Source organism: Haemaphysalis longicornis, unplaced genomic scaffold (genome assembly GCF_048455015.1).
Source record: "Haemaphysalis longicornis isolate Haplotype H1 unplaced genomic scaffold, Haemaphysalis longicornis Haplotype H1 scaffold_2, whole genome shotgun sequence".
Lineage (NCBI taxonomy): Eukaryota > Metazoa > Arthropoda > Arachnida > Ixodida > Ixodidae > Haemaphysalis > Haemaphysalis longicornis.
Window position 1 is genome coordinate 259,417,797 of NW_027526295.1, and position 27,013 is coordinate 259,444,809.

Below are 27,013 nucleotides of genomic sequence, written 5' to 3' on the forward strand. Positions count from 1 at the left end.
TGACGGCCAGTCCGCATAGGGGAAGTTCACACACCCAGCTCCAGATTGTGAGTGCTCCAAACCGTCATTCCCTAACCATTGCACCCCCCAGCGTCAATATCGTTGTGTTTGCGCTGCATGTCAGAGTATAGGACGCCCCGATAAAAAAACAAATCTGTTCGCTCTAACATAGGCTTAGACAGACCTGTGCTGGTTTCCGCAGGCACGCTACAGATATGAACACAGATGCGAGCCCACCAGTTCCTTCGATTTTTTTTTTGCATGGGTTTGATTATCCTTTGTTGAAGAATGGTTCCTACGCTTAGTACTTCATTCCCTACATACTTCCTGCGATCTGCGGCATTCGGCGTTAGCCATTTGAAAGCAGCAATCGTGTTCCATTGCAGCTAGAATTGTGCTTTAGGGTGTACAACCGGCACCGGCAACTCTGCTGTTACAAAAAGCCCGGAAAGCTTTCACACCAGTCCGCCAGCAAGCCGGCATGCTACCAAAAATGGGCCTTGCTGTTTTTGAGACACCCTATTAAGTGGGCGCGGTCGATTGTGCAGCACGCTCGTGCGGCCAGGCAGGAAGCTGGAAATGGTGCTAAGCGGGTAAGCATGTAAAAGGAATAAATATGAATGCATTGATCACCTTAAACAGAAAAGAGAAAAGAACTTCGTGAAGCCCTACGTTATTGCTAATCACTATGACGATTACGACCTACTCTAAAATTCGTCACACGTCTGCTTTCACTTTTGAAGGTATCAGAATTTTTCGTTCTGCCTCACGATCATTCTAATCGTATGTTCTAAATAAAAATTTGTCTGTGTTAAAGGGACACTGAAGTAATATGTAAACATTGCGGGATTACTACGCAAATTGTAGCCCGGAGTCCCCAGGCCATGTTTCGACCACTCTGGGCGCGTTTACGCGATTTTATTTAGTAGAAAAATTAATTCTAAAATGCTGTCCTCCTCTCTTTACGCTCGCCCATTTTCTGTGGCGTTTTCGTGTGACGTCAGGAGGTGCCGAGCTCGCAATTGGCTGCGCAACTGCACGGCTCCCCGGCCTTCAGACAGAGTCAGTCGGCCCAGCGTTTCGTCCACCGGCCGCCGACGGGTCGTCGCAATTCGTTCGCTCAGTTGAAACGAAGCCAGGACACGTTTGTGAATGGAAGAATGTGCCTTTCTTTACTTGGTTGGTTTGTACACTGTATCTAGCTCCAAGTCAAGGTCGCTTCACACAAGCGCTGCACAAGCGCACATGCGACGCTTCGCTGACTGGTACGCCAGTAGGAAAATATAAGGCCTCGTGAAGGCGGGAGAAGAGTCAGCGAAGTCAATATAGGTACTAAGGAAATAAAATCAACTGATATTTTTACCGTACAGCGTAAAACTAGGGTGCGGGAAGCACTTTTTTTGCGCTGGGCGAACAACCACAGCGGTCAGCAGCATGACTACGCATCTGCGAACGCTTTTCCGTCTACGAAATGCAATTGCTAGACGTGAGCTATTGTGGAAACTCGGGGGACGCTTACTGCACGAGCGCAATACAACAAATAGTCACCTAAGCTGCTTGAAATGCCAAAACTATATAAAAGTGTAAACGTGTTGTACAATATATACCTTATATTACCAAGGTCGGCTGAGCCGGTCTCGTGGCCTAGTCGTCTGGGGCGCTAGGTGTGTTGTCGCAAGTGTTTTTCAAGTCACGAGTTCGAGTCCCCGCGGGTACGTGCTTCTTTTTTTTTTTTTGTAAGTTAACTTTTTCGTTTTCTGCCGATGTTTTCTACATTGAGTTCACCTTTTTTTTGGGCCGCAACGTTCATGGCTCCACGAACTAGTTCACAGAACGTGCGCAGGCTGGCACTGGCGCGCTAGCGAGTTCTCGTTGGCGTGCTCTTGCCATAAGCACCGACTGCTTGCGGGCAGTGGGCACAGGCCAGAATGAACAGACCCTTGGCCTGGTGCGAACACGCTTTTTACGGTACAGGCATGAGTGAGGCAAGCTCCAAATATGGGGGAAAAGCGCATGACATTTGGGCGTCTGCGGGTACGCGGAGGGCGTCCGTGCACAGCGTAGGCCTCGGCTGGTGAATGCTACGATTCCAAGCCGTACTGGGAGGCTTATCTTTATGCATTTTCACAGCCGACAACATGGCAGAAGCGCGGTACGATGATTACTGAGTTATTGAGAATGCCCATCCAACAACGCCACCAGTTGTGTTTTACAGAACCGAAACCGAAACTTGTTTGGTTGCTCACCTTGGGCATCCTCCAATCACGGTGCCCCCTCCTCCCAACGTCACAGCCTTAGTTGGTGCGGCCGCCGCAAACCGCGCATGGTAGTTTTTCTTCTTTCGCGCTTTGTAAAATAATTACCGATTTGTCAACCGGATAAACGATGAAAAGTGTGCTAATTTGAGCCAGTCTACGCAGTCCAAGCAAAACGGGAGCTTGACAAATTCACTTCAGTGTCCCTTTAAGCTATCTGTAGTTAAGGAATCAGATTTACAGTTCAATCACAATAAATTTCTTGAATATCAGAAAGATCATGGTTCTAAATGTTTGCTCTAGAAGCCTAAAAACAACCCATTTTGTCGACCGGCTTGAGCCCAATGTGTCTCCACATAGTTTCAAAGGCAAAGCTCCTTTGAAGCCCTATTCACTGTGTATCAGTTGCTTTATCGTCATCACCGTCGTCCACATAATCCTACGGTCACTGCTTGACGAAGGACGTTCCCATAGAACTCCAATTGCTCCCGTCCTTCTTGGGGAATGTGCAAATTTCTCGCTTTGTTTTATTCCGCTGGCTTGGGCGCTTTCTAGGAACAGCATAATCGACGTCGTCATGAAGAGCAAGCAGCCAACCACACATGCAAACGAATTCTCGCGCGGGATGGCTCGCTCTGTGTGACATGCTTCGTGATACCAGCGGCTTCTTTGTAGTTGAATAATGTGGATTCGGTTTCCCTATAATAAACGAGGCGATCTGTTTACGAAATGAGCAACGTAGCGCTCATCGAAATGTGCGAACTGCCTAGGAGGCGCGATTTGGTCGCCTTATCTTAGTTTCCGAATTTTATTACCTTCTTGGAACATCCATTCGAGCTACGTGATTGCAAAAAGACCTTCGGCGCATTCTTTGCAAAGTCACAATGCATGGTTCGAAGCTTTATATTCAGAAAGTGAGGCTAGAATGGCACACGGTTACTAACGGGGATCATTTCGATGAAATCAGGGGAGAGAATCTTTGCAACGGTGCCCAGCTCAAGGACAATACCACGAAGCAAGAACATCTTCTAGCAGCCTAAAAGAGGCAAGGGTGTTTTAAAAGCACTTCAGGAAGTTCTGCCGCCTTGTCTGTGGCTGGGTGGGCCACACTTGATTTGCAATTTTTAATGCGTTTCTTCTGTTTTTCTTTACTGTTCCGAAGGTGCATCAGAAACTTGTTCAGAAGCTTGCACAATTTTATAAGACTGAAATAGGTGCTCTTAGCGCACTCATTTTTTTTTTCTTTATATGTGTTATTACTTCAGTCGTGTAGGTTCATCCCTTGTTTACCACAATAACTGCTTTACGGCTGATAACTTTATTTCATTGCTGAAGTGGATATTTTAGATATCCACACATTTGCCAGTTAGCATAGCATATTTGGCTTGCGTCACTTGCACCACCCCTAGCGATGAACCAATTTGGAGGACAGAGGCAACATTCAAAGCCGGAATGCACACAAGTTGTGGGGTAAAAGTTCCCAAAGGGGAATGTGGCTTCCCGTAACAGCATGGCTGCCTGCATGGCGGGCAAAAAGTGCAACACAGGAAACCATTATCGTGTCTGACATTCACGCGCGTGGTTGTAGTGCAAGAGCATTCTACAAAAGCTTGAGCAATTTTCTGAACGGGTGAAGACTGGGCTTAGACGTATAGCCAGAGCTTATAGATTGTGGTACCAATTCCCAAGATAATGTTAAATTGTTCATGACCACGGTGGAATGTGTAACAAAATATTAGGTAAGTCTGGTTAAGGCTACTACTGGGCGTTTCATTGCCAGTGTTTAATGTGCTTCTACGTTTGTTGGCTAACTCATAAATAAAAGATTTTTTTTTCACCTTTTCAGTGGTGATTACTACTCCATTCCAACTTTCTCGTGTACTAACGGTTCTTTGAATAATTTTAGAGCGCAAAGCTTAAACGCCTCTTGCTGCAGTCGAGCGGCGTCGGCGTAACGAAACGAATGATATTTTGGCACAAGGTAGGATGACAGAGAGCAAACGCGGAGCACAGCGGAGAATGAATGATGGTGATAGCGAAAAGAGGGCGAGGAGAAAAGCGGAGGAGAACCGTAGGAGACGAGGAGACGCAACCAACACAGCGCGGCATGAATAGGAGTCTGTGCGGGGCGACTAAGAGATGACGCCAGAGTATCGCGCCGTGGTCTGTTCGCCGAACGGAAGTCTACCTGCGGCGACTGCTGTAAAACGCGCCCAAGCACCACCAACGTGCTCCCTCCTGTTCCTATTACCGAAGCAGTCATGCCCCACTCCGTTAAGTTTGAAACGTGTCGCACATCGTGCTGTTCATCCCTTGTTCAACTCACAACGTTCCCTTAATCATAATACAAAATAGAGTGATCTATAACTGCCTACGTGAATGTCTTCCTCAATTTCTTTGCTTCAGTATATCGAAAGTCTAAATTAGGGGTACTTTATAGGGGTACTTTATAGCCCGGAGAAATTTTGAGAATAATTGGCCAGCTTTTGGCAGTACAATGCTTTTAGATCCTTTAGGAGGTCTAGAAGGTTTTCCCACCATCTCCTCCAGATTTCCTCGCTTAATAGCTTTAAGAGCAATTTCCAAATCGGTTTCCCGTTGTAAATGACCCATCCTTGGATTATGGTATTTAACCCGTGTGGTCTGTGGTGATTTTCGAACCTTTTCCCAGCAACACTGCTCCACTATCTCGCTGTTTTCGTTTTGCGCTATCTTTCGACCTTGCACATAGGATACCGGCGTCGCCATAAAGTACGTACCAAGGACATTTTTTGTAGCTTTCTTTCCGATAACATGCAAGCGCTGAAAAGGAGTGGGCTTAATTCTCAGCCTTGATTAAGCTTCTCTTTCAACCAAATATCCCTCCTTAACGAGGTAAATAGTGAAGTTACGCAGTAACACCATGTGCAGTTTTTTTTGTGTGTGCCGAGGGTTCCCTTAATCTTTTTGCCCGGGTACTATGTCATAAGCCTTCTCCAGGTCGGTGAAGGCCTTCTTGATTGTGTTATTCCGTAAAATGTAAACGCGTTTGTCCCACCCTGAGTGCTTTACCTGAAGTGAATTTCCGTGGCTTAATTTCGGCCAGCTTTAGAAAGAATGAAACACATCTCAATTATCCGTACCCTTCCCCCCGTATCCTTATTCTGTCCCCACTATGCCACGCAAAAGAAGAGTGAGATGGGTACATTACGCGCATGCGCGCTACAGTTTTCTGCCAAGGTGAGCCACGACCTGACTGCCAGAAGCAATTAATTCATAATGTACAGCCAAAATACCACTTGCATGCATCCAGCCTGGAACCGACGTTTCAACGCAGGCATGCCTTAGGCTTCGTAACCATGACCCGGTGACACACGATTACCCTGAATCAGCAAGTTGCTCTGCACACGCTGCCGTAGACAAGACGAGAAGGGGAGTATGACTGTTACGTTTGAGCCAAAGCATGACCAGCCCAGACTTCGTAGCAGGCTGCCTGGATAGGAATGGACGTGTGAAGGGGCTCTCACTTGATGAGCGTGTCCCAGAAGACGCAGGTGGGGTTTTCAGCCTCGGACTGCAGCATGGGCAGGGCCATCTCGACGTGGGCGCCCAGCACCAGTCCTTTGGCTTCACTGCCCACGCGGATGCTGATCACCGGAGAGTTCAGCTCCTGCTTCGGATCCCCAGCGTCCGTGTCCACTCTGCGCCGATTGACCGTGAAAGGGCAGGGGTGGAGAAGGGGAAACAGAGAAGGGTGTGGAAGAGAAAGGGAGGGGTGGCACATCATTAAAAGCAGTTTTTTTACTTTTATGCATGCGCTATGTCTACTAGTGAACAGTGAAAACGGACTCAAGAAAATTAAGGCTATTACATGAAACAGCAAAACAAAACGAAAGGGAAAAGGGGGACATGTGCATTATGGGCTTGAGAGATCGAGCTATAGATTTTCTTAGTTCAGTGCACTTTGCTGAGCCTCAAAGGATAAAATCACTGACACGTTGGTTGTTACATTAAAAAAGGCGTAAAGCATTACATAAAAAGGCATTAAGCCTTATAATTTGGACAAATAGTGAGACGAGTGATAGGAATGACGTCCGAAAAGGCGACACCATATAAGCGAAATTTTTACGGTACGTCTTTACAGGATATTTAGATGGTTTGGATTGCAAAAAGCCAGGAATCCTGAAAATGGGAAATATTTTAGATGTGCGGACATCACTTTGACCAATCAGGTAGAAGGAAATCACGTATGAAGTCTTGTTTAGGAACTGCATTCAGAAAATGTATCCTTAATAATAAAGATAAATACGAAACCGCAAACCAATTGAATGTTAAACAGCCCAGAGGTGAGCAAAGCAGTCGCTCAGCTTACGTAATGAAATCCTGGAAGAGGTGCGGTAGTATAATTGCTTCATAGAAGTTGACAGTGTTGGTCCAAACAACGAGGAAGAATTCAGGCGTAGAGTTAGAACAAGCTGGTGTGCATTCAGGAAGCATTACCACGTAATGAACTAAGTCTCCTATGTCACCAGACAGGACGGAATACAGCCAGAGTGTACTGCCGGCATTAACTAATAATCAAGACTGCACAGACATTAATGGCTTACTATGCACGTTGAAAGATGAGTTATGTACGTCTAAGGATGCGTGAAAAAAGGAATGATAGGAGTAAAGCTTATATGAAACGAACCCCATTGTTTAGGGAGCCAACTCTTGCAGAAGACATCCGAGATAGTCTTACTGAGAGAAAGAAGTGGGGCTGGTCCTTGCATGTAGCGCTGAGGACTGGCGACAGGTGGCCCACCCAAGAAACAAAATCGTGGATGCACACGGGTGGAAGTTGGGTAATATCGGCGGAGGGATGGAATAGGAGAATTCGGTGCAATGACTGGATTTTGATGGTGCAGGAGAAGACGTATTTGAAAGTCTACGAGCGGGGCCTTGGTCTTTCTGTGGGCATAAACATAATAATCATGTGGTTGACGATGCATGCAAACAATGGGGTAATCACGCAAACAATTAAAAAAATGTGTGTACATAGGTACGTTGGAAAACAAAAAAACACCAGAGAAGAACTAATAAATAAAACAAGCAAAACACAAGAAAAAACCGTAAACGAAAAAGGTTCATTGTACTGCAAAAGTGGTATGTAAAAGCAGTGCAATCGACACGATATGTATAAATAACACAAGGCTGTAAAAACACCAATTTAATACCTAGAAATAAATAAGGCGAATGAATAAATTTACGGCCTATTGCAAGGAAAAGGAAAGTCGTAAAGCGAAAACGTCCTTAGGTTGCTTAGGTAAACGTAAACAACCTGTTTCCCCCCCCCCCTCTCCTCGCAACTTTGTTTCCATTTCCCTCTCCCTGTGGTGTCACGTTAGCAGCTGCAACCTATTTGGTCATGCTGGAGACCGAACATATTAAAGGTCAAATAAGGTTCAGGTAACACCTCGTAAAGTTTTGTTGGGGTATGTTATCGACGCTTTCAGGTTTAAACTCGTACGGATGAGTTCCTCAAGTTTATTTACATCCATTCACTGTGAACAATTGCGCGCCTGGAAACATATGTCGGTGAAGTGCTAGATAAGCAGGTCATTGTTTTTTCACGATTAGCTATCATTTTATTTCCCCTAATTTACCAGTTTCGGTAGCCTTATTTGGCTTCGATTACTCCCCATTTCGTTTTTAATGCGAAATATAGGGTGATTATTGAATGTTTGCTGATATAAATCGGTTGGCTATTATTGAAGGGCTGCGCAAGCAGAAAAATTATTATCTTATCTGCGAACCTTTTTCCTCCACGTGGTGTGAATTCTTGCCGCCCAAAGTTATTTTCAATATGCGTAAAGAAAACCTTTTGCGCACACACGCTTTAACGTTTCACTCCCAAAATTTGGTAACAGCCGTGAGAAAAAATGGCCGCGTATCTGCTCCTTTGGTTGCAAATGTCGCCGAAAGACGATAGTCGACTGGTGCCCCTGCGAAGTAAAGGCCTCCCTTCTCTTTCCCATTCACCTCTCATGCTGTTCCTTTTCTGTCTCGTTCTTCCCAAAATAACACGCTAGAGAGGTTACAGGAGGTTGGGGTGGGGGGGTGGGGGGGCTTAAATCGAGGCCCCCTACTACAGCATCTATAGAACCAAGATGTCCTACTGCACGAGCGTTTCAAGCGGAACGTGGATCCCATTTAGTGGAACCTTTCATTGCTATTACCGTTTCATTTCTTAAATTCCGCCAGGAGGTAGCGCTGGCAACAGCAGGCGACGGTATTCTGCCGTTGATGCAGTATTTCATTTGCTATCGCAAAAGCCAACCATCTACGAATTTTTTAATAAACGAACACTGCAAATATCACTTGTGTATTGATTTTCTGCCTTATCTTTGCGTAATGTCTTGTTCTTGTTCAACAATGTTGACAAGTATGAACACTGAAACCGGGCTTAGACATTTAGATTTGGCTGTGAGTATATAAGACTATCGCGCAGAATTTACTACCCTTTGGCCGGGTGCCTGAATCGAGTCACAGACAGACAAACCGAAAGACAGACATACAGACAGACAGACCAAAATTTCGGAGTTTAAGTAGCCCAAAAAAGACTATCGTCTTTAAAAAAACGTTCTCACGAAACCATTCTGTGGGCCGTAAGTCGTGCACAACTTCTTATATGGGCAGCTGCAGTTAAGCGTCGCACTGACACCTTTGAGATGTTCCATGCAACTGCTAGTTTCACCATTAAGTGACCGGGCAACCGTTTCAGGTACAACGCCCAGTGGAAGAAGGTCTTTTTCTATACACCGTCCTTAAAAGTGAAATCTGTTCTTATGTGCCTTTCCCTTACACGGGAGTTTATTTTTACATGGTGGTACCAGTCGATAAGATGCATGCTGGTTCTGGGTGCTTTTTTCTGCAATTTGTTGTAATTAAATATAGGACGAAGGCCCAGTGAAGCTAAATACGCCTCAATAAAACCCACTACGTCTGATGAGATGCCGTACCACCTTCCTTCCGGCGTTTTTACAATTTATAATATCTAGATTGTCTAATATGTAATAATGCCAAACTGTATAGCGTCAACCTATATAATGTACGGGCTATCTAATCTGTTTGCTTACTAATGTCACCGAGACTGTCTCGCTCTATAGTGTGCTTATCTACTTCTTGCCTCGTGTAAGACGTTCTAATGTCCACCCCGAGCCCAGCCTCCTTTCCCCACTCCCGATGCGTGGGACATGAGTGAGAATAAAACCTGGCACCGCGAGCAAGGATGTGTGTGTCAGCGAGTAGGAGCGCGACACAGGCCGTTCCGATACAAGGAAACGAGCTCGTCTGTAGTCCGCCGGCCTCGCTTACCCGTCGTGCTGAAGGAGCTTATCGAGGCGCGGGAATTCGGTAAACACGATCACGACCGTCCCGCCGTCGCCAGAGTGCGAAACATGGTCGTCACCGCTGGCGTCTCGGGCAAGCCGCAACTGCGCCGTGCTGTGCGTGCGGTTGAATATGGTGCCGGGCCCCGGCAGCTGCATTGTCTGATTCGCGATGTGCGTTGTTGTGCTCGACATTATGTTCATCTCTGAAAAAAAGGAGAGTAACGAGAACAGAAATGAGATACGGCTGCACGAACTGGATTCGACATAAGAAGCGTACACCATTCTAGCGTTGCAATAAATATGCAGCGTTGCAATAAAAAAAGCATGGCTATGGCCTAAGCGGACAAAATCATTAGGGAAAGCATTTCAGGACTCATGAACGTCCTTTTTTATTTGAAGTTTAATTCGTTAATGCAACAGCGTGGATGTGTGGTGTGCTTTGGTGAAGGGCTCAGGATTATTATAGAAATTAACCATACGCGGTTTCTCTAGCGCACTTGGAAATATCAAGTGCAAGAGTGAATACGCATTCAACTTTTATCTGTCATGAAGCCGCTGCAGCCAGTAATCCAAGTTGAAATTTCTTGGCTTAGAAGCATAATGAACTTCACGGGAAGTTCAAATTATGTGATTTTTACGCGCTGAGGCGGCTAGCTAAGAGGCGCGCTGTAGTGGAGGGCCCCAGATTGATTCAGACCGCCAGGGGGTTCTTCAAAATGCGCCGAAATCTCGACACATGGACCTTTTAGTTTTTCGCCTTCACCAGAAAAACGGCGCCACGGCAGGGATCAAACTGGCGTTCTTGGGCTCAGCACTACGCCTTAGTTACTGAGCCGCCGCTGCCTCTAACCCACTACGTTGCTACAACGATTTCGGGTTATTGGGGACACCGTCGAATGCATTGATAATAGAAATTGTTGACTGATTGGTACTTATCGACCGAAATAGTTTATCTGCTCAGCAGTTATATTAAGTATTGATGCATTCACCTGGAAAATATCATGGAAGGGAAGAAACGTGGTTCGGTTGACCTATGATTTAGTTCATAACCCCTTTCTTTCGCTACATTTTTTATTATTAGATACCCTGTATTTAAGTACCCATATCAAAACCGTCTTCAATATTTGTGTGAATAATGGGCTTACTTGCGGTTTACATGTTCTGCAACCACCATAAACATTCATTCAAAAGCTGCGTGTTCGAAAAATATTAACATATTGTTGGGCGGCAGCTTGAATCAATATAGGATTTAAGAATGAAGCATCGGGAAATTGCAAAGAAAATTATTAACAAGCATTCAACTTACGGAAGTTTTTGAACGCGAGAGTGTTTTCTTCGTCCTCATTGCTGGTAATACTGAGGATTATTCCAGCCACATCCATGATAAGCAGCAGAGTTGTGGCACAGCTGTAGCGGGTTTGCTGTGGAAGAAATAAAGTTCTGTGTAATCATGAGGCACCATAACCTTGCCAAGTCTCTCTCCGAGTAAGGAGTGCGGATGTGTTCAAGGTTGTCCTCAATGCGGAAGATAAAAGAAAGCGCAGACTGATAGTAGATAATACGTCTCATTTTGGCAAGGTCATTTGGCGTATCGAGTACGAGGCAAAAGAGATAGAAACTTGCCCAGTTCCGTTAATGATATGCAAAGCAGGTCAGGTCATTCCATCGCCGCATTCTATCTCAGAGCATTTTTATCCTTCTCGTACGATGGCGCTGTCTCGATTCCCGGATGCAGCATTTCTAATGAAGGCAGAATTCGCAAGCTGCGTGTTTACGAGGTTTCGCTCAGAGGAGTAAAGAAACCCGCGGGTTCAAAAATTATTGAAAACAACTAATGCCCCTGTTAGACAGGCACTTCAACGGCCGTTAAAGGGACCCTGCAACACCTTCAATAAGCGCTTTCACTTTTGTCTTCGCGTCTGGAACCACTGCGAAAGCTACAGTTATCACCAGCACGGAGCGGCACTGCATGATTTGCTCATCGCACCAGATACGCCTTCCATTTCTGCATGGTGTTTGTGGCTTTTCTTTTTAGTTGCTATCGAAAAGCGTTCATTGCTGCACTTGATGGAAAACCGTCCAACAGCCGCTACATCTCCTTAGTGACGTAATTCCAGCCGTCGAAGAACGTCGAGACCAAGAAAGAGAAACAAATCTTTCTAGCGAGTTTACAAGCCATCGGATGGGCATATAACAGTAATTATTGGCCGAGACACTTTGCAACCCTCTAAATTAAGTACTGGGTGTGTTGGGTGACTACGTCCTGCAAGCATTTACGATTTCAAAAAAAGTTGAAAGAAGCAAGGTCCCTTTAAAAAGACGGCCGTTACTTTTAACGGCCGTTAGGCGGAGTCCGACGGCAGCGCGCGCGCCGTTGGAAACCCAACGGCGATTGACTACAGCGGAGCTTGCTAGTCTCCGTTCCGCCGCTGTCTCCCTCCGTTCGGTCGTCAGACAGGCAAGATGGCTTCCCCCAGCAACGTTTTCCTGCTACAAGCGAGCGCGATGCAGCACAAACGCTTTGTGTGGACACCGTCGCTGGCGGATTATCTAAATAACTTGTGGCAAAACATTGGAGTACAAGCGATGCATCGCGAAATGGGACGCTTCACTACGCTGAAACCACAACGAATGCAGCCATTTGCAAGGCGATGAATCGGATTGGATCGTCTAAATGAGGTTCTCCAGTACTGTAGCAAAAAATTGTTCGGAAAAGTAAAAAAAAAAATACACTGCGCATCATGCAGGTCGGAAAATATTTAGAGGAAAAAATTTTTTAGTTCACAAGGTAATATTTCAAACGTCCCGTGGTAAATCATCCAAACGAAACTCGACACCGAAAATGCCGTGTGAGCACCACCGCTGTTCAGTTTTCCCGGCCGTTACGGCGTTCAACTTCGGTTTGCGTTAACGGCCTTGCAGCCCCTGTAACAGGGGTATAACTCAAGTGCTCGACGAGATGGAGCCTGGGTTAGTTTTAGGTCAAGTGTCTCGCATTACGTCACAATAATGCCTATTGGAACTCTTAAAAAAGGCCATTTACCTGGGCTTCTCTTCGCAGTATTAAATTAGCAAAGTCGGAGTGACATCAAAATATTGCGAGAGGCGCGTTGAAGCCACCCCTCAAGCTGGATTGAGGCGAAGTCTTCTCGCTGAAGGTCCGGATGAGAGGTACGGAGTAATTATTTGGGGTTCACCTAGGCTCACCATCATCATCCAAGGCAACGATTTTAAAAGACGATTGAACTGCGGTTTTTCCAGCGGTAGCCAGTATACGAAACACACACGGGCCTACACATCATGTAATAGATTTAGAGTGAACTGTCGTACACCGACATGCCGTTGGGCATCTGCATATGGAAAACACACTGTCAAGTTTGTACAAGCGTGGCATTTCAAACGAAAAATATCCGCCCCGTTGAAACAGTTCTTTATCAGCGGGTAGTCGGCACCCGGATTTGGTTCTGCCGGTCCAGCGGCGCAGTGGTCGTTTTTATTTCAGTTCTTCTCCGGCTATGCATTACTAACCGAATTGCGTGCGACTTGTATTATAGCTTAATTAGGCGCGGGCCACATAAGCCGTGTATGGTAATAGTCCCCTGAAAAAACAAACATAAAGAAAATAACCTAGCCACCTAATATCTTCCCAGCCCTGAACCATCTGAGAGTTTCTTTTCAAGGTACTCACTTCTCACCAGATCGATAACGCGAATTCTCCCGGCTCAGTGTAATTTTGTAGTTTTAGCTCAAAAAAATTATTTTGGCAACACGTCAGCAAGCTTGTGAAGTTGGTCTATAGGACTATGTGGGGCAGTAGTGTGCGCGCAGTTCTCGCCCTGCAAGGTACGCACCGCGGGCACTTCGTTCCAGGGCTTGTCGTGGCTCAGCAGGGCGTCCACCGTGCGGGCTGTCAGGTTGCCCACACGCTCCGCCACGGAAGCGCTGGGGATGTGGCCCGGGTAGATGTCGCCCGATTCGCTTCTCACGACGCCGGTATCGAGGAGGTCCACGATGGCCACCAGGTCGCCGCCGACTTCGAGCGAGTTGTTGCCCACGAAAACGCTCACGGCCTCGATGATGTCCGCCAAGTAGCGTCGCTGCATTGCCACCCCTTTATTTTCATGTGTCCCTTGGTTGGAGGGAACAACGATGTAGTGGTCTGTCGTTGCGCGCGCCTCGGATTAGCCTCTATGTATGCTGTTCAGGGGCCCATATTTCTGGTGGGTGGAGTTTTAGGGAACCCGAAGCTTGATAAGACCCCTGTTTAAGACGGTCATGACAATGTTGAATTTGCGGAAACCAAGAAAGCATCTGCATACGCCGAATGGATACATGGGCGCCACCATCGTTCACTTCTTGACCTCATCCGCGAAGCGAATGTTTTCATGTTCATCTAATCACATTTTTTCATTAACTCATACCCCTATATATATGCCCTGTGGCAAAATAAAAGCTCATAGAAAAAGAAGGCATCCCAAAATTGGGAAATCACTACATTGCGGTACCATGGAAGTTTTCGTAGCTTTTTGCCCAAAACGTACAGAAGTTTTATATGATAACTGGCTGGAAAGCATGGTGAAAATTAGTTAATTACTAATAATACTGTAGAGAAACATCAAATGATAAAAATACCATTAGTACTATACCATTAGTACTGTTCTATTGTTAATAGGTTCTACGACTTCACCAGCCCATGTTAGTGTCCTAAAACCGATCATACGCATTTGCCAAAGATTGTACACAATGAACCCTCCTCGCTATTGCGCGACAGTTATGGCATAACATGATGGTACAATTGAGCATACCATGGAGATCAGCTGGCAATAAAACTACAAGCATATGACCCCAAGCTAAACAGAAAATTAAAAAAGAGACAGTTTTAGAACAATTGCCAAGTCTCTTAAACAAATTTAAGTTTTTATTGATTTGTACTGTAAGAATAAAAATGAAGAGCGCGTCTCTTACATTTCTCCCCTCAGTAGCAATCTGCAAAAACAGAAAAAGAAACTTGTTACGTGTTGCGCACACAAGTTTTGGTTGAAAGTTGTCTAACCTGGCTTTTCAGCTTGAGTACAGACGGCTGTACGCACTGCGCTGTATTTGGACTCGGAGATTTCCAGTAGCCTCTGCCATTGCAGCACCAAGTCATGATGCCTGCGGGCCGACCATTTTGCAAAACAGACGCTTTAAAACATGTCGCAATGACCCGTACCATGCTTAGCAGTACCATGTTATGATGCTGCGACAACTTTGAACCGCCATTTTAGTGCAATTCTAATGGAACATGCGTTTATGGCAACTCACCGACGTTTCCAGTGGGGCAGTCCATCTGAGAGCACCTGTTGCGTTGTGTGGCCGGCCATTTGATTCCCCGGTAGAAAGTCGCTGGGCACTCGTTTCTCTCCGGCGGAGGAGGACGCTCGTCCGTCGGCTCGGAAGTTGCGGAGGCTGCGTTGCCGAAGACATCAAATCGGGGGCTTGCGAAACAGGACATTTGAGGAAGATCTATTCCTGTGTTACGGTTTTCAGCGTAAGCTGCAGGTGAATTTGCAGTCCCACATCGCAAACGATTTTGCATGTCCACAGGTATTTGACAGTGTTGGGGAGTTTTTGTTTTTCTTACAGATGTCAAACAATGTGGTACAAGACAGGGTTACTGGCGTGCATTTTACCTACAAGGTCGCTATAATGATTTCGGGCAGCCAATGCCATATCTATGCAAATATTACTCGTGGCACTTTGATTAGTTATATATGTTTTGATAAGCCTACCTGGCTACCGTAGAACTAAGCAGACAACTCATTGTTAAAGTGACCAAGCAAATCAGTTTCATGGCAAAATGAGTGGTAAATGTGCAAAGGGTGTATATCACACGTTTGTATGATAAACGGTGGGTGAGAGGTACAGGGCTCACAGATTGAAACGCCACACTGCGAGCGCGTGACCGCCGGCACATGCTGCACCGCCCGTGGGCGCCCGTGGAAGCGAGGTGTTGCATTGTGGTATACCGCGAGGGTGAGAGCAGTTTGACCGTAGGCTTACTGCTTCCGGTTGCCAGTTACCGGGGGTGTGGTTCCCCACCGCGACAGCGGGGCGCTGTAAGCCCGGAGCGGTGGAGCGCGTTTGCGCGCCGACGGTAGTTTCCCGGCGGTGTGCGCAGCTAATTTCGCGACATCGTCTGCTCGCGCGCTGTTGTTACGCAGGCCCTTCAGATGCGGCACAGATAATGCGCATGTAAGGCATGGTCGCACTCATCTGAACAAAACGAAGGTCTGCTGCACGAAGGAACAGCAAAATTTATTCCAGGATGTAAACTAACAAAAAGGAAAGACGCATTTGCAGGCACGTTCGTGTGTAGTACTTCGTCGGCACTCCTCTCGCGGCCATTAACCTCCTGGAGGAGAGGTGCGTGATGGTGCTTGACTGGCCGCCGCAAGGTGCGGACATGAACAGCATTGAAAACGTATGGGGATAAATAAAGAAAGCCCTTTCTCGCCGTCCACCGCAACGGTGTTTCGCGGGCGACCTGTGGGCGGTGGTGCACGCGGAATGGCCGAGGCTGGCGGCTTGCTCTACCTTTACCACCAGTCTGTACGACAGTCTGCCACGCAGAATGGCTGCCGTTGTGGCCGCGAGATTAGAGCCGACGAAGTACCAATGCCCCGCACTACACGCGAACGTGACTGCAAATGCGTCTTTCCTTTTTGCTAGTTTATATCCTAAAATAAAGTTTGCTGTTCCTTCGTGCAGGCGTTCGCTTGATTCATATGAGTGTGACACTGCCTCACATGCGTATTATCTGAGCCGCATCGGAAGGGCCTGTGTAACAAGAGCGCGCGAGCAGACGATGTCGCGAAATTGGCTGTGCGCACCGCCGGGAGACTACCGTCGGCGCACAAACGCGATCCAGCGCTCCAGGCTTAGAGCGCCCCGCTGTCGATGCGGGGAACCACACTCCCGCTCATTGGCAACCGAAAGCAGCCTACGGTCAAACCGCTCTCACCCTCGCGGTATACCACAATGCAACACCTCGCTTCCACGGGCGCTCACGGGCGGCGCTGCATGGGCCGGCGGCCACGCGCTCGCAGTGTCGCGTTTCAATCCGTGAGCACTGTACACCCGCCCAATTTTTTACCAATATCACGGGAGCGTCGACCGTTCGGTCAATCAGCGCCGCGTGATTGAGTGATACGACAAGCTCAGCGAAAGCAGCCGCATGCGCACTCAGCAAATGCCGCTGCTGCCATCGTCTGCTAGGCTCTTCCAAAAGCAGAGGGCCGCCCCCAATTTTTGTTATTCGCTTATCGAACTACCTGCCATACTCGAAATTTTTCTTCGAGACCAGGCGCGTGGGGCCAACTGAAAACCGTAATCATCGTTGCAGAACGCAAAGTGCGTTCACCGCAAGGTTCGTTCCGCAACGCTGATTACTCTTATTTTCTGTTGGCGCCACGTGCGTGGTCTTGAAGACAATGTTCGAGTATGGCAGGCAGTTTGATAAGCGAATAACAAAAATTGACACCATCTTCCCGCTAGGGGAACCATGGGGTAGATGCGACGCATCGGGGGTTGCCGTTGCGTTATTCAAATCATCGGACGATGTCATCGGAGCGCCGGCGGTGGAACGACTGAGCGGAGCGGCGCGCTTACCGCGTTTATATGCAGCGGAATGAGAGGGAGCAGCGCATAGCAGAGCATAGCAGAGCATAGCAGAGCATAGCAGCGCATGCGCATGTGTTAACCGAGCGCAAGCGCGAGCGCAAGCTGCGCGCTAACGCACAGCTGGCACGGCGACGGGAGCGAGCTGACCGCGCTGACGCACAGATGGCGCTGCGGTGAGAGCGGCGGAGCGCACAGCTGCCGCGCCGAGGATGCGGACTACGCCGCGACAACTACGCGGGACAAGGCGAGTTAAAGAGATGCGTCGCATCTAAAATCGGGAGCTGCCCTCTGCTTTTGAAACAGCCTAGCAGACGACGGCAGCAGCGGTCTTTGCTTAGTGCGCATGCGGCTACTCTCGCCGAGTTTGCCGTATCACTTCATCACGCGGCGCTGATTGACGGAACGGTCGACGGTCCCGTGATATTGGTAAAAAATTGGACGGGTGTACATCAAAAAAATCAGAAGCCCGTTTCTTTCCGACTAAGTAGCGCAAACGTCTCCAATATCTGGGTGTTCAAAAACACCTCTTCGGGTTCATTCAAGGTCCTATTTTGGTGACTCCGACAGCTTTATAATCCTCCATTTTCATATCGCACACTTTCCCAATACGCCGCATGTTCTTTGGGACTGTTCTGCTTCCTAACCATAACTCGTAATTTTATCTTAAATCTCTTTCACCTCCTCCCTCTTCTCTACAAGACTTGCTCGCGCCGCTGGAGGGAACTGACGGAGAGGCCTGGTGGCGATCTTTGGTGGATCACGTTCGTCAGGTCCTCCCGTCTGTATAGATATTTTTTTTTCCTTTCAGAACCCGGACTTTGGGGGTCTTTTTTGTTGTTTTTGTGTGTCAATAAAGTTTACCAACAACAAACAACAACTTCAACTTTCCAATTCAAAACAGGCTATCTCAGTTCACCAGTGTCCGACAAGGGGGTAATCCGTGTAAGTCGTCACACTCCGTCGTGCTCTACGTGGGGAGTGTTGGTGGCTAAATGGCACAAACTTTAATCCCAAAATATGAGATCCAAGACAAACACTCTCCGACACCCAATACTTGGGAAGTTGACTTAAAGGGACACTGAAGGGAATTTGTCAAGCACCCGTTTTTGCTTGCACTGCGTAGACTGGCTCAAATTACCACACTTTTCATCGTTTATCCGGTTGACAAGTCTATAATTATTTTACAAAGCGCGAAAGAAGAAAAACTACCATGCGCGGTTTGCGGCGGCCGCACCAACTAAAGGCTGTGACGACGGGAGGAGACGCACCGTGATTGGACGATGCCCAAGGTTAGCAACCAAACAAGTTTCGGTTTCGGTTCTGTAAAACAACGTGCTTGACATCCGACGGCATCGTTGGATGGGCTTTCTCAATACCTCAGTAATCGTCGCCCGCGCTTCTGCCATGTTGTCGGCTGTAAAATGCATAAGATTAGCCTCCCAGGACGGCTTGGAATCGTAGCAATCACTAGCCGAGGCCTACGCAGTGGATGAACGCCCTCCGTGTCCCCGTAGACGCTCAAATGCCATGCGCTTTTCCCCCTTTTTGGAGCTTGCCTCACTCATGCCTGTATCGTAAAAAGCGTGTTCGCACCAGGCCAAGGGTCTGTTGATTCTGGCCTGTGCTCACTGCCCGCAAGCAGTCGGTGCTTATGGCAACAGCACGCCAACGAGAACTCGCTAGCGCGCTAGTGTCAGCCTGCGCGCGTTCTGTAAACTAGTTCGTAGAGCGATGAACGTTGCGGCCCAAAAAAAGGCGAACTCAGCACAGAAAACATCGGCGGAAAACGAAAAAGTCAACTTATATAAAAAAAAGAATATACACGTGGGGATTCGAACTCGTGACTTGCAAAACACTCGTAATGACATACCTAGCGCTCCAGACCACTCGGCCTCGGGCGAGCGCTGCCGACCTTGGAAATATAAGATATATAATGTATAACCAGTTTACCCTTTTTAGTTTTAGCATTTCAAGCAGCTTAGGTGACTATTTGTTGTATTGTGCTCGTGCAGTAAGCGTCCCACAAGTTTCCACAATATCTCACGTCTAGCAATTGCATTTCTTAGGCGGAAAAGCGTTCGCAGATGCGCAGTCGTGCTGCTGACCGCTGTGCTTGTTCGCCCAGCGCAAGAAAGTGCTTCCCGCACCCTAGTTTTACGCTGTACGGTAAAAGTATGAGTTGATTTTATTTCCTTAGTACCTATATTGGCTTCGCTGACTCTTCTCCCGCCTTCAAGAGGCCTTATATTTTCCTAGTGGCGTACCAGTTAGCGAAGCGTCGCATGTGCGCTTGTGCAGCGCTTGTGTGAAGCGACCTTGACTTGGAGCTAGATACAGTGTACAAACTAACGAAGTAAAGAAAGGCATATTCTGCCATTCACAAACGTGTCCTGGCTTCGTTTCAACTGAGCGAACGAATTGCGACGACACGTCGGCGACCGGCGGACGAAACGCTGGGCCGACTGACTCCGCATGTCTGAAGGCCGGGGAGCCGTGCAGTAGCTCAGCCAATTGCCAGCTCATCTCCTTCCGACCCGACGTCACACGCAAACGCCACAGAAAATGGGCGAGGGTGCAGAGAGGAGGACCGCATTTTAGAATTGATTTTTCTACTAAATAAATTCGCGTAAACGGGCTCATAGTGGTCGAAATAGGGCCTAAGACTCTGGACTACAATTTGAGCTTGTAATCCCGTAATGTTTACAAATCACTTCAGTGTCCCTTTGAGTAGTTCATGAACTGGAGACGATTCCATTAAGTCACATCAGTGGCTATTGTAGTTGACCCCTAGGTGTGTTCTCCCTAGCTCGCAGATTGCGACGTCGATTGATTTCTTGAGCTCTAGTTAGACTACTGGGACGTATGTCTGCGCTAGGTCGACGTCTACGCTCATTCGCAAGAAGTCGCTTCCGCTCCACAGCAGCTGGTGCTTCTTTGCATGCCCGCTATTGAGAAAGACGTTTGTGTGCGAGAAAATAAAATGCAAAGTGGCTAATTCCTTACCAAGTTCACTAATGAAAGAACGGCAAAAGTTAGAACTTTCAGACGAATAAACTCCGGTGCTCACTCTTTTTCTGAAACACCGCCCAAACTTCATTCGCCTTCTCTCCGACGGCCCGTCGTTTTCGGGTGTTGCCACGAAGCTGGGAAGCGGTCGGAGCCAACACGAGCCTCTGCTCTTTGAGCAGCATCTTGAGGCGTCGCTGGAAGGCATCGTCCGGCGGCGCAGTTGATGTCGGAGCTGAAGTATTGGCGGTCGTCGGTGTCGACATTAACGATACCTGCGACGGTGACGTGGGCTGGACATTGCTGTTGACCGAGCTCCGTGGAGGATGCGAGGTCGATATACCGTCACATTCGCCAGAGGAACCTGCAGTAGTTTGCAAGCTGATTAACACTCCTTTATTACATCATTTTAAGTCAGACTGCAATCAGAGTGTGAGAAAATCTAGAAATCTCCGTCCACATTTATGGGAGATGGGTTTCTGTAACAAACCGGGCTACGAAGAGTTCACTTCCCGAAACATTTGCTAAATGAACCGAACGTCCCAATGGCGACCTAACGGCTTTGAAGACACATGCACAGGAGCTTGAAATGTCACAAAATGACTGTTCTGTCGCGGTTTCGAGCGAGTGAAAACGCTTTTTGGATCCTCTGGATTACTTTACAAAATATTCTTAAAAGTCGCGCGCCGCGTCACTTATCTATTGCCTCTTTGCGTTCGTGTTGTGCTCATCGACAAAATGAATGATTCAGCATTTTGATTATGTCTTCAGCTTCCACTAAAGCCATGGCTCGTAGAAAGCAATCTTAATAGGCGAGGAACTTTCACACATTGGTGCCGCCCCATTCGCTGCAATATCCCCTTAACGTATGTGCTGGTTTGCAAGCGGGAAATTTGTTTTACAGCGAGATGCGATTAGTGATTGTTTGCCTAATTGCTTTTGTCACCAGTTCATAGAGAGGTAATGACGTATGCGCCATCTCGCCAAAGGTTCTAGTACACCTACGTCGTGTGTCGAGATTTCGGCGCACGTTAAAGGTTCGTAGGTGATAAAATGAATACGGAGCCCTACGGCGCTCCTGATAGCCAAGGTGTGGCTTAGACGCGTTAAACATAAAATCAATCAATCAATCGATCTATTACATCTAAGTCGAGTAACACACATATAATAACTGTTCTACGTTCACAAAAGGTGAATCATTCAGAAAAGTGTAATGTACCTCTTTATAGTACACCAACCTACTACCATTCATTCTTTCTATGTAATTAGCAATAACTGAAATTACCTGCCAGCCCCCAAAACAAACATATCTGATCCTTTACTCATGAAAATATGCTGTTATGTTCAATTTATACTGACAACTACTTCCTTGTGTATTTCCCCCTCGCCCCTCCAATGTACTTCAGTGCACCCTGACAGTGTAAATAAATAAATAAATAAATAAATAAATACTTCCAAACCCCGTCCAAATTGCGATTTTCATGAATCGTGTAAACGCGGTATGAGGAAGCTTGGTGAATGCGTTCAGCTGAAATTAAACTTCAGCACAGATCCCTTTACAACATGCGCTGCTTGTATGATAGCCAGGTGCAATAAAAGAGGAACGGGTTCTTTGGCACCATGGGTGTGACGTAGCGCAGCCTGCGGGGAGTGCAGACGGGCGAAGCGTCACGTAATTAGGGGAGAGGTAACGTGTGGCGGCGCCGCGAACGGCATCGACCATTCCTCCATGGCATCGACAGTCCACCCGCCGGCGCCGTGCCACCAACAGTACGGAAAATCCGGCCCGCGACGCTGAGCACTACCCCCTTTCACCCTTTTAAAGACGATAGTCTTCCTTGGGCTACTTAAACCCAGACATTTTGGCCTATCTGTCTGTCTGTGACTCGATTCAGCCAGCCACCCGGCCAAAGTAAAACCGAATCTACGCAATAGTCTTATATACTCACAGCCAAGAGTAAACGTCTAAGCCCGGTTTATATATTTATACTTGTCAACTTTGTTGAACAAGAACAAGACATTGCGCGAAGATAAGACCGTAAATAAGTACTCAAGGGATATTTACAGTGTTCCTCTAATAAAAATTCATGGATGCTTGGTTTTTCGATAGCAAATGATATTCTACACCTACTGCAGAAAACCGCCGCCTGATGTTGCCCGCGCCACCTCTTGGCGGCACATGAGAAATCACGCGGCAACAACAACAAAAGGTTCCACTAGCTAGGTTCTATAAACCTTGAAGTCGGCCACCTCGATTCACGCGCACCTCCGCCGTACTGCAGCGCTGGCATAGAGAAACCGGCCTGTAACAGTGGAACGCGGTAAATTCAAATCGTCTAGAGCAAACCTTTAGTGCTTTTACCTTGGGATGAGCGCGACGGAACAGGAACAGCATGAGAGCTGAGCGGAAAAGCAAAGGGGGGCGTTTCCTTGGCAAATGTCTTTTGGCGACATTCGAACAAAAGGAGCAGATACGCGGCCAGTTTTTTATTGACTCGGGTTTGGCGAAGCCGCACGGGCCTCATTAAATAAACATTACGATTAACCCAAGTCAAACGTGTCCGTATTTTTACTGCTCGTAATAAAGAGGTGCACAAAGCGAAACCTGATCACGTGCCGCTGTTTAGAAACACTTTAATATACTGGCGTGATAAGCGTAATTAGGACCAACACATTGGCCGCCTTTTTTCATCTTCGATGGTCCCCCATCTCCACAGGGTGTCAAGGCCGAACATTTTTAAGTGCAGAGCTCTTTAGAGGCTCGCCTTGTCATAGCTCGCTCGCTGGAACCAAGTAGAGCCACACGGCGCTCTGTCGTCACGGCGTCCCAGAGAGGTTTCGAAAGCCAATAGGTATATAGTAATAAGAGTTCCAAACTCTTGAACCGCTAGTGCTTGTCAGAGATCTCCCCGTTGTTTAGCGCAAAGAAAACTGCAGGTAAATTTGATGCAAAATAAACGTAATAAACCGCCAGTGCCCGCGTTCATTTTGTTAGGAACCTCCTTGTTCTCTTTTTTTAAGCGGAAAAAAAGTGCAGTGCTACGCCATCATGGGCGGCAGGAAAAGCAAGCACACACACAAAAAAAACAGAACTCCCTCTGTCGCAGTTTGAGGCAGTGGGCACGCGAGCACTGCGAAGGCGGGGAATTTGAAATGCGTTGGAAAAACCTCCGTTGAATTCATCTGGAGAGGAATCAGACAGGGCAGCAAAGAGCGTGATGGGTGGTAAGAGTGGGCGGATAACGGCGCCATAGTCTATTATGGCGAATCACTGCTCTGCACTTCCGACAGCTTTTACATTGAGTGGAACGGCTTTAATTTTTGTCAACTAATTTTCCTTGTCCACCGGATTGATACGGTCTCTAAGCCTTTCGCTTTCAGTTATATCAAGGTAGCACCCCTTTGAGTTGAACCCCTTGGCATGCCACGTGACGAACGGGTGGCAAGTGCAAGTGGTGAGCACTGAACACCAACCATCCACAAATGCGTTTACTTTATTATCACAAAGGCAGGTTTTAGACGTGGTTTTCGGGGTTTAATCACGAACCCAAGAAAGATAGCTGCTGTTATTCTTGACGTGCGATAATCAAGGCGAGCCTTGTGCCCAAGCATCAGGGAAGTTGAACTTTTATGAAAATGTTGCTTACTTGCAATGACGTTGTTGTATTTTACTGCCTCAACAGTTCACTTTTAGCGGTTTGGCTCACACACATCATCATAAAGGGTCCCATCAATATCTGCCCCCATTTCATTGCACGGCAATGCTCGAATTATGTCCGAGACAAAACTTCCGCTGCCGCACTTTTCTATTCGCCAGAATAGCGTGAACGCGGCGAGGACACAACAACGGACGTTTCTGGCAACTTAATACTTCACCCGAGACTTATTCGGTAAACCTGCGGATAACTTCCTCGAGACTTACGACAATACTAAATGGCTGATTCTCGAGACTATAAATAAACAGTTTCCGTAACATGGCCTAACAGTTCGAAATTGGACTGACGGGAGCTTGTCGTACACTCATTCTTAAAAAGAACTTCATATTCACCGTGTTTTCAACGGGTCATTTTTTCAATTTTGTGGTTGGAACTCCACCGTTGCTCTTAATCTCGGTTGCAGGGTTATAACAGTGTCCATCAGTAAGTGTTCAATTCTACCAGGGAGTGTAGCCGCTGTCCACAGCTCTCTGACGTAATTTTTACACCCAATGCTAAACTCCTAGTACAGCAAACACCCACGCACACAAGCGTCGTAGAACTGGTAACTCACAGTTTTTAGGTGCTTCCGTCGCCGTCAGTGATGCTGCGAAACACAGGAGCAGCGGCCAGCAGACCCTCATACTGGCCTGTGTCTGACGCCGCCAGGCTCCCGGCATTCCAAGCTTAAGGGCTGTTTTTCGGCGTCCTATATATGTAGTGGGCCCATGTTTGCCAACTCATTAGCTCGAGTCCATGAACCCGCTGCGCTGAGCCCCGGGTACACTGATAAGTGATCTCAGTGAACGAGCCTTCTGCGCTCGCTGCCGTTTGGGCAGAGAGTGCTCTCCGCGCTTCGAGCTTCTCCGCCGCTATTAAGCACTCGAGTGTTCCGCGACGTCTATGTTGTTGAATGCGGGCACTGAAAACGAGATGCGGGTAACACCACGCTAGTCATGTGACCGGATATATTTCAATGAATCGTTTAATACCAGGGCATTGTTGGCTACGTTTTTTGCTGCTTCCCACGTGTGAAAGAACGGCAAAAGAAAACAAAAAAATATTTGCGTTAGAAAAAAAAAACAGCCCTCAAAACTGGAAGAAGTGGAATTAAAAAATAAATGAGGTTTTGCGATTGAAAGTCCCGGAAACCGTTACCCTAGAAGAACGATGTCGTTTTTTTACTATGATTTATACTCTTAGTTTTAATGCTAAAGCAAGAAATGGAACGTTTACCAAACAATTTGCCGTGTGTCTGCTCAGTTCCCTGAAAATGTCATCGAAAGACGACAGTCTTCTGCCGCCTCTCTTCTCCCTTCCTCCCTCTCCGCCCAACTGTCACGCTCTTCCCTTCTTGTTTCGCTTCTCCCACGGTAACCACGGACGAGATTTGCTGAAGCCGAATCAATTTTACCGCTTTACACTGATCGCACGCCATTTAATGAAACCTTTTGTTACTGGTCAACTTGGAACACCCCCACCCGGTCTTGGCTCGCCACCTGTTTTTTTTTTTTGTAGTTCTGGGTCAAAATACCTTTTCAGCGTGTATTTTTTATTCGGTCTCGCGAATATCGAGCACGCATTTATTTTCAAATAAAAAAACACTGTGAGTTCCGGTTGCGTACTGGTGTTGAGACTCAGATATATGCCTCATGATTTCTTTGTTCTCAACAATGTTGAGAATTATGGACATTACCACCAGATTTTGAGGTTATTGCTACTTATATAAACTTCTCTTTCAAGTGTTGCTCCTAAATTTTGGCCGGATAACTGGATCGACGAACAAACAGACAGGCATACAGACAGACCAATATTTTCTGGTTTAGGCAGCCCAAGAAAGACTATCGTCTTTAATAGCTGGCCTACCGTATCCGTCTCAGCCCTGCTCTCGTTTATGAGGGGTTGGGGACAAAGTTAATCTAGACTGTTACTCTACTCTTGGCTGTTACTCTAGTCATGGTTACTCAGAATTTTCACTCATAACCAAAAGGACTGTGAGTACGTTGGTGTTTCCGCTCCTACCTCCGCCTTTTCGCCAGCCCGCTCTTTTCCCCCGTTAATGCCGCTCTCCCCGTGTAGGACCAAATCGTGCTCATACCCCCCCGTTACTCTCCCGGCTTTTCTCCTTTCAATTTTGTCGTGCTGCTCATAAGGCAGATCAAAATAAGCGCACATGTATGCAGTGGGCGTCCACTGTATACACCCTGGGTATTTCTTTCCCCTTGGTTCGGTTTTCTTCATTCTCAGTTTTAAAGCAAAGCTTTCTACCTCTACCAGCCACCGCTTCTTTCGCGGCATAGAAGACAATAAACTCCAAACGCGGCGGAGGTGGCGGCAGCGGGGGTAGGGAGGTGAGGGGGGGGGGGGCGAAGGGTTTCACTCACGGAGCACACTGTAGATGCTGCGGCGAGTTTACCGAGCGTTCCCGGAGCGGAGGTGCCTGCTCGCCAGCGGGCGCGTCGGCGGTACGGCTTTGTCATCTGCTTCAGCGACGGTAGTTTTGGGCCTGTTTTGGCGCATCTTGGCGTCCATTGCGCGCTTCCTTCACACGGCTTGATTAACTTGTTCGACAGCACCTCCCGGACCCGGAGCGGGGTAACCCGGACCCGACGGAATTATGTGGTGGTACGGCCAAGATACAATAAGGATTGGTCTGAAGGGCGGGAAAACAAAATGTAGAGACCACATACAGACATCTGGCCGCTAGAGACAAGCTACCTGTTGCGCACTGCTTGGCATGAATGGGACTCCGTTTTCTAAATTGGTGAATACCAATTCGGTTGTGTTTTGATTAGGCAGCTGAGGAGGTGGAGAGGGCTTTTTGGTGCGAATAACAGGTAACGGCTGGCAGAATCTCTGGTTTAACTTTTTGTACAACCACGTGTGTGAATTCAATTGACGTCGCATGGCCAGTTGTTCTGGTGTCGTTTACAGCTTTGCTTTCCAACCACCTTCACATTATGGATTGGAGCCAATTTATTGTGGCTTTTTTGTTGTCTGGTTTTCTTTTTTTCTTGATGCTCTATACCAAGTCCTGTGTCCT

General features: G+C 47.3%; 1 protein-coding gene across 1 annotated transcript in view; it reads right to left on the reverse strand.

Annotated features, from left to right (window-relative positions):
- LOC144170479 (adhesion G protein-coupled receptor L2-like) overlaps positions 1-24,848 on the reverse strand; it is a 29,382-nt gene extending 4,534 nt beyond the window's left edge. The window contains exons 1-9 of the mRNA XM_077700310.1: positions 24,545-24,848; positions 20,337-20,639; positions 14,912-15,055; positions 14,661-14,761; positions 14,573-14,593; positions 13,459-13,704; positions 10,914-11,028; positions 9,591-9,810; positions 5,762-5,935 (exon numbers count right to left, since the gene is read on the reverse strand). Of these exons, the coding sequence (XP_077556436.1) occupies positions 5,762-5,935; positions 9,591-9,810; positions 10,914-11,028; positions 13,459-13,704; positions 14,573-14,593; positions 14,661-14,761; positions 14,912-15,055; positions 20,337-20,639; positions 24,545-24,650 (1,430 nt within the window). The 5' untranslated portion in view covers positions 24,651-24,848. The remainder of the gene's footprint in view (positions 1-5,761; positions 5,936-9,590; positions 9,811-10,913; positions 11,029-13,458; positions 13,705-14,572; positions 14,594-14,660; positions 14,762-14,911; positions 15,056-20,336; positions 20,640-24,544) is intronic.
- Between the last annotated feature and the right edge of the window lie 2,165 nt (positions 24,849-27,013).